General features: G+C 33.8%; 2 protein-coding genes across 2 annotated transcripts; one reads left to right on the forward strand and one right to left on the reverse strand.

The window, feature by feature from the left end:
* Positions 1-780: 780 nt before the first annotated feature.
* LOC111888332 (WAT1-related protein At5g40230) lies at positions 781-2,788 on the forward strand. Its single transcript, XM_023884495.2, has 7 exons — positions 781-1,079; positions 1,165-1,230; positions 1,471-1,584; positions 1,730-1,958; positions 2,032-2,190; positions 2,266-2,417; positions 2,506-2,788. The coding sequence occupies exons 1-7, from the start codon at positions 916-918 to the stop codon at positions 2,660-2,662; spliced, it is 1,041 nt and encodes a 346-aa protein (XP_023740263.1). The 5' UTR covers positions 781-915; the 3' UTR covers positions 2,663-2,788.
* A 1,988-nt stretch (positions 2,789-4,776) lies between these two features.
* Positions 4,777-5,553, reverse strand: LOC111888333 (MLP-like protein 423). The gene is made up of 2 exons (XM_023884496.3): positions 5,263-5,553; positions 4,777-5,175 (listed from the first exon to the last, which is right to left on the reverse strand). The coding sequence occupies exons 1-2, from the start codon at positions 5,447-5,449 to the stop codon at positions 4,904-4,906; spliced, it is 459 nt and encodes a 152-aa protein (XP_023740264.1). The 5' UTR covers positions 5,450-5,553; the 3' UTR covers positions 4,777-4,903.
* Between the last annotated feature and the right edge of the window lie 1,876 nt (positions 5,554-7,429).

A 7,429-nucleotide genomic window follows, 5' to 3' on the forward strand; every position in this document is an offset into this window, starting at 1 on the left:
ATTTTTCATATTAAAACAAAACCCTTTAAGTATATTTCCAATAAATATGGGTATTTAATTTTCTTTTTCTCCATTTAACTCTTTTCTCTCCTTTTTATATCTTGCTTTCTATTTTTTTCACTTCTTTTTCTTTTCATTTAATATATAAATATATGAATAATATGATTTTGACTGATATTAACTATAATACATATACATAAAATGATTATTTTCATATTATATTCTTACAATTAAGAAAATAACATCCTCGTTTAATTAATTCGAACCGCCAAGCATATATATATATATATATATATATATATATATATATATATATATATATATATATATATATATATATATATATATATATATATATATATATATAATTTTCATGAATCTTTTTTAATATATAAACTATACTTTTTTTAATATATAAATTATATGAAATATAGTTTTATGTTAATATGTTAATATGAATAATTTTTTTTTTTGAAATAATGATATGTTATTTTTTTTTATTAAAAGTGAAATTTTTATTTAAGTTAAATTGTTAAAGAAAAGAGTATGACAATGTGGTCAAGAATCATACTTTTATGTGACATCTTCAAAAAAAAACTTGATGGAAACCTTCTGCAACTTGATGAAAACCTTTAACGAATTTCAATATGATTTTCAATTTTTATTTAGAAAAGTGACATGAGCATAACCGTTTTACCGGAACCAAATACATTTCCTATTCTAATAGGTAATATAAAAATTTAGGGACTACCGGAACATCAAACAACAACCAACCCCACCAGACCCCCCTTTCTTGTGACAATTTTGCCCCTTACGGCTGCTATAGGTGAAGGGGAAGGCGCCGTTTCCATTGATCGACAGAAAGCCAGCAAATATACACCGTTGACTGCCGTCGGTACCAGTGGCGTGAGAGAGATGAAGGAATACGTGGGCATGGTGGGAGCACAGATCGCCCAAGTGCTACTGATTATAGTAAGCAAGTACGCCATAGCAGATGGCATGTCCAACTACTCCTTCATTTTCTACTCCAATGCCCTCGCTTCACTCATCCTTCTTCCCCTTTCTCTCATCTTCCACAGGTAAATTAGGTCAATCTCCTCAAAATTTTCACTTCATAGGACTACGTTGATTAGCAATTTAGTAAGTTTCTATGGTTGGTTGCAGATCGGCCAATCGCCCTCCACTTACCTTCATCGTCGTCTGTGGATTTTTCACTATTGGCCTACTAGGGTATGTAACCTGTAATTTAACCTGAAATTTGTGGTGTTCTTGTGTATTCAATGACTACATTTTCGAATTCAAAAACATTTCTGTTGATTCGTGGGAGGAAGTGTTTACCAACGCCGACATCGTGTTTCTGGAACCAGAATGAACATTATAACTAGATTTTTCTCATCGCTTGACCTGATGTTGCTCAAATTCCTGATCTGCTCTACCGAAACGGAAACACTGACTGGTTAGTTTTTGAAGTTTCTTCGCACAGGTATTTGGCTATTCTGGTATCTCGTTATCCTCTGCTACTCTTGCCACAACCTTACTCAACCTCATCCCAGGTTTTACATTCATACTCGCCATCTTATTCAGGTAAAAATCTCTTTACGTTTCTGCTATCTAATTTCCCCTCATTTATCTTCTTTTGTATGTTATACTTAATGACACCATCATTGTTCTTTACCTTTATTGTACCTTGAAACATCAAGTCTCATTCGATTCAGATTGGTGGTTTCAGGATGGAAACAGTTGACTTAAGCATAACCACACAGGCAAAGTTCATCGGCACTGTAGTGTCAATTGCAGGAGCTATCATCATGACTCTTTACAAAGGCCCCACAATTCTATCATCTCTCTTAAAATCAGAAATCTCTCAGAATCTTCTTGTGCAACCATCAAATTGGGTACTCGGAGGCATCTTTCTAGCAATTGACTGCGTCTTTGGTTCAATGTATATGATTGCACAGGTATTATGATACACTTTTGCATATTAACATATTAACATGTTCTTTCTAATTACTTGTTTTATAATGTTTCCAGGCATTTATCCTTAAGAAATACCCTGCAGAGATGATTGTAATGTTCTCATACTGTTTTGTCTGCACCATTTTAGCAGCTCTAGCTTCTTCCATTGTGGAAGCTGACCTGAGTTCTTTTAGTTTAAAACCTAAAATAAGGCTGATGTCTATCCTCTACTCAGTAAGTTTTAGTTTTTTTGGCTCAATCTTATTAACTTTTTTCCAAACATAATTCACATTGAAACGAAACAAACAGGGGATTTTTGGGTCTGCTTTTCAAGTCACAGTTCAATCATGGTGCATAAAAAGGAGAGGTCCAGTTTTTGTTGCTATGTTTCATCCAATAGGAATTGTGATCGCAACTTTCATTGGTGTCATTTTCTTAGGTGATGGTGTCTATCTTGGAAGGTGAACATATTTTCTTTTTATGTTTATGTGTATAAATTGTGATTCTACACATTAGTAATCCAAAACCCTAATTTTATTTTATTTGCAGTTTGTTGGGATCAGTTATTGTTGTTATTGGGTTTTATTCTGTGATGTGGGGAAAAGCTAAGGAAAAGAGTACGGTGGTTAACAATGGAGGGAGCTCAAAGTTGCAGAATGAAGAGGCACCTCTCTTGCAAGATGTTGTTGAGGAGCATATCACATAAAACAAACCTTTTTTAAAGTTTATTCTCTTGGAAAAAAAAAGGTATATTCTTCATGTAAAGCCACAGAGAAAACATTGTAATTTCATTTATTTGTGTATTATAGCATTCTACTTTCATTTCTTTTTATTACAACTTTAAATCTACCCATTCATAGCATTGTACTTTCAGATTTAATCTTATTAGGAAATTATACTTTCAAAAATCTATCCAATTACAGCTGTGAAAAATTACTTTGTATTTGTATGAAATTGCTATAAATGTGCAATTTTTTCAAGGGTTATTGTCACTGTAGCCCAACAAACTTTAGTAGATTGGTTTAAATGGTCCCTCATGACTTTTTTTTGGTAGTTTAGGGGCATAAAGTATATGTTTACCTGCTAAAAAAGGCCCATGACTTATTATTACCGGTATTCTTGATGACATGGCATTGACTTGACTTTTTGGCATATACTCGTACAATAATAAATTAGTTTCCTGGTTAGAGCAAAACCCTAATAATCTCACGATATGTCGATGTATGATTCTTCCTAGGGTTTGAATCTCGACATTGAATCCATGGTCGTGAGAAAAACCACGATTCAGGGTTGGCAATCTTTTCACTGCAACAAGTTCATTGTTGGGCATGGCGCCTTTGTAAACAATCCTGACTCCTCCTTTTCCGATGATGTTATCTTCCTTTAAAGAATCGAGAACATCATCGCAAGTGAAATCTAGGTGTTGGAAAGTAGTAAGCTTCCATGATCGAGCTTTGCAAGCTTTCTTGATAGATCGAGCTTTGATGATTGCTGCAATGGTGAAGGCAATGGAACAGAGGAGTATGCCAAGAACAAGAAGTTTTACAGAGGCAGAGATTGGTGATTTTGAATGTGATTGATGGGTGGCGTTTGCGATTCCTCCTTTACAAGGTCCATCGAGTAAAAGCTTCTGCACATCGAAAAATTGGCTAATGGTGGACCGGTTAACCGATTGTTGGACAAACTGACCTGACCGAGATTCGCACCGACACATAATCGGTCACCGGGAATTCGCCGGAGAGAAGACTGTTATGAAGTTCAACCTATGAGAGATGAGGCAAACTGAAAAGCCCTTTTTGGAATTGAACCATTGAGGAAATTTTCTCCCATTCAGATTCGATTCAGCGATTGACATTCACCAAGAGACTCCGAAATCGGACAAAATAAAAAGTTTCCCAAAGTGATTATCGTTTCGAGTTTGTTTCCATAGCATAGATTGGGAGGGAAGTGAACTTGTTAATTTGTTGGAAGACAGATCAAGGATCTGTAGCTTTCTGTTCCTGCCAAGGCCTTGAGGAATGCTTACGATGAAGTTGTTTTCCTAGAGCTGTAATACCTCCAACTCGGACAGTTCGCCGATGAAATCAGGAATCGATCCGTGGAGTTTGTTTCAGAACAAATCGAGTAAGGTGAGGTTGTTGAATTTAGGGAAGAATGAGGATAGTAGGCAGATGCAATCAAGGAAGCAACAAGAGAGAACAAAGGCTTTCACCACCGACATAGTTTTAACAGGAAAAATCCACGTAGATGGCATATGGGCGCCACGTGGACCATTTTTAGTTGACCAAATGTCATGTGGCATATCAAAACTGATGAGTAGGAAGGGGTTCACCCGGTGACCACTTCATATTTTTTATAATGCCCTTTTAAAACGGTAAAACACAACTACGTACCCCTAAAAAACCAAAAAAAGTCATGAGAAACCATTTAAACCAATATACTAAAGTTTGTTGCGTTATATGGACAATAACCTTTTTTTCAAAGTACAATGTAAGAGGAAGGAAGGATAATGTCACTAAATAGGTATCAAGTTTCACATTAGTTCACCTAACTTTCAAATTTTGTTGCATTTTGTATTTTTATTTTGTTTCATTGTTATAAAGTTGTCTTTTTTGTTCACATACGTCACATCTAATGAAATTATTTTAATAAACATGCCACATCATATGTCCACATGTGAAAAACAAAAATACAAAATCAAACGAAATTGGAATCTGAGTAGTTAAACCTCTTAAAAAAAGTTTGAGGTATCTAGTTGGAACTTTCAACATTCAACAACCCCATTGCTATTGATATCAATATTCCAATATCAACTTTAAGTAAAGAAAAGGAAGTACACCGATTAATATTATTCATAAGTAGATAACAACTTATGTAAGTACAAAAGGTGAAGTCACACATTTCATTATTTATAGCAAACACAAGTTGATAAAAAAACAAGCATACTTTATGCTTTAAGGAGATAAGCATCAATCTCCTGAAAATTCTTAGCAGCAAAGTCTCGGATCATACTTGGATCCGGAACCTCATCACTTGCTTTCTCATACTCACACATCCACTTCACAATACTTCCTTCTGCCTCCGGAATCACTTCAAGAGTAGCCTTGAAAGTCTTGTAGTATTTCATCATATCTCCATCAATCACACTATATGCCACTTTCTTCTTCGCTTCATCAAGTTCTTCAATCTTCTCTTTCGCCGATTTCACAATCGGCGACCCTGATTGCGTAATCAAACAAAAGACGGTATATATTTTAGTAATTTTATATAATTAAATTTGTTAGACGATTGTCGGACAGTTATTACCTTCGGCAAAATGAACCAATCGGACGGATCCAACGCTTCGTCCATCGCCTTCAAGAACTTCAACTTCTTTGTAGAGATCAGAGCAGACTTTAGGGAAAATTGTAGCGGAGTCCAGGATGGTGTTCCAGAACTTATCAGCTTCGGATTTCACCTTCACTTCAACATCAAGTTTCCCGGTGGTTGCCATTGATGAGAAGTTGTCAAAAGTCAAAATGTCAAAGTTTACAAGTCAAACGAAATTGAAAAGCTAGAATGTGAAGGTATGCAGATTGGAGAATGAATACATATGATATGGACTTGGTTATATATAGGGAGAGTGGGGTTAAATGCAAGGTGTAAAGTTAGACAGGGGGTAGTTGGTAATTGCATTAAGTGTGGGGGTCATTTATGGGGCATTTTATTTGGTTGATTCTTGTTTATAATTACTCGTATATCGTATAGTGGTACTGGTTAGTGGTTATGGGGTTAAATGTGAGGTTTAAAGTGATGGGGGGAGTAGTTGGCAATTGCATCAAGTATAGGGGGTCATTTATGAGAGAATTCTTAAATCGTGCGGTTGATGACTTTTATGACTCTGCTGTATGTCGGCACCGTGTACCATTTAATAATATATATCTTTCGGTATAATCCTTTATTAAATTATAAACCTTTATAAGATTTAGAAAAAAAAATGTATACAGATTAATCCAACAAATACTCTATCTATGTTATTTGGTAATGTATAAATTGGATTAAAATGTTTCTAGAAAGGGAATAAATGCATTTCTTTAGCATTATCCAATATAAAAAAAAAATATAGTTTCTAAAGTACACATTTCATAACATTTTTTTATTCATAAACTATCTTTAAAAATGTATTTTTTTTTCTAATACCAAATTTACTTTCTATTTGTTAATAATCATCGAAAAAAGTATGGGTTTTTATCATTCTTACTTGCAATATTTTCTTTTTGTTCTCTCTGAATGTTTAGATATGTGATGAAAGATTAAACTTATTTTATTAAATTATGTGATAATTAACATTTCATTTATTTTCGTATACACTACGTAGAATGGTGACTATTACAGACGCTTGATATTTTATAAACCATCGGGTTCTAGGTTTGGTTACACGTTACAACAAAGTGTTGTCAACTTTTTAGGGCAATGTCGACCAGGACAAGAGATATAAAGCTTGCTAAAGGAGGCATACGTATGAATATTTTGTATGGACCCAATGAATTGGCTAAAAGTTACTGATAATGATAATATCACTTGAAAGTTGTATTAATTCTTTTTCAAATTAGTCCTTTGTCTTTTGTTATTTTCTTAATGGTTTGGATTTGGGTCGATGAGCCGTCTCTAGTTTGTTTACTACTTATTTCTTCAATCGTAGGCAAATTATGTAACTTTTTGTTGGAAAATTGAGTTTTTACCTGTTTTACGACATTTAAGATGAGTTTTATCACTTTTGGTACATAAATGTCATGTCTTGTCAAACTCAAAACAAAAATATATATGAACGTGTAATTAATTACGGTGCTGAAAATGTTAGGTATTGGAAATAAAATCGTTGTTTAAAAAACTATTAGGTTAGAGAGAGTGATGTCATACTTGCTACAGTCTACGTACACACCACTTAACATTTGTCACACTGCTTCAAAAGTTTATCATTTATAGGACGTGAGTTAACGCGTTTGACATGCTATTTAAAAAAAATAATAATATAAAAGATAATAAATTTAAAGAAATTATTTTAATATAAACTTAAATTTCATTAACTTGAAAGGAAATCACAACACGTTTAAAAAAGAACATAACACACTTGAATTAAAATAACACACACGACAACTAGAAATTAAAACACACAAAACACTAGAAATTAAAAGACAACAAACTTAAAGTTAAAAAACACACAAGACGCTAGGTCATTCGCAATGTTAACGCCATTTTTCGCACCACCTCACCGTCTGTCAAAACTCAACAAACCGAAAATGTTTGTTAGTTTCTTCACGGAAAGCTTCAGAGCATTCACAAACAAAATATTTTTATTTTCACCATGCATTACTTCACACCTCACCCTACGAAGCATATTGTTAAACTGCATTGAAATCGCGTTTTCATTTTTTCATTTGGAGAATAGTTGATCTTTTTACTTCAAGGCTGGCTAACTTTACGGTTGTATCTT

Source organism: Lactuca sativa, chromosome 3 (assembly GCF_002870075.4).
Source record: "Lactuca sativa cultivar Salinas chromosome 3, Lsat_Salinas_v11, whole genome shotgun sequence".
Lineage (NCBI taxonomy): Eukaryota > Viridiplantae > Streptophyta > Magnoliopsida > Asterales > Asteraceae > Lactuca > Lactuca sativa.

Excerpts from the sequence above, each read along its gene's own strand:
- LOC111888332 (XM_023884495.2), top strand. The coding sequence starts at position 916 with ATGAAGGAATACGTGGGCATGGTGGGAGCACAGATCGCCCAAGTGCTA. Across the intron at positions 1,585-1,729 it reads ATACTCGCCATCTTATTCAG|GATGGAAACAGTTGACTTAA; the intron begins GTAAAAATCTCT and ends TGGTGGTTTCAG. Across the intron at positions 2,418-2,505 it reads GATGGTGTCTATCTTGGAAG|TTTGTTGGGATCAGTTATTG; the intron begins GTGAACATATTT and ends TTTTATTTGCAG.
- LOC111888333 (XM_023884496.3), bottom strand. The coding sequence starts at position 5,449 with ATGGCAACCACCGGGAAACTTGATGTTGAAGTGAAGGTGAAATCCGAA. Across the intron at positions 5,176-5,262 it reads ATTGGTTCATTTTGCCGAAG|GGTCGCCGATTGTGAAATCG; the intron begins GTAATAACTGTC and ends TTACGCAATCAG.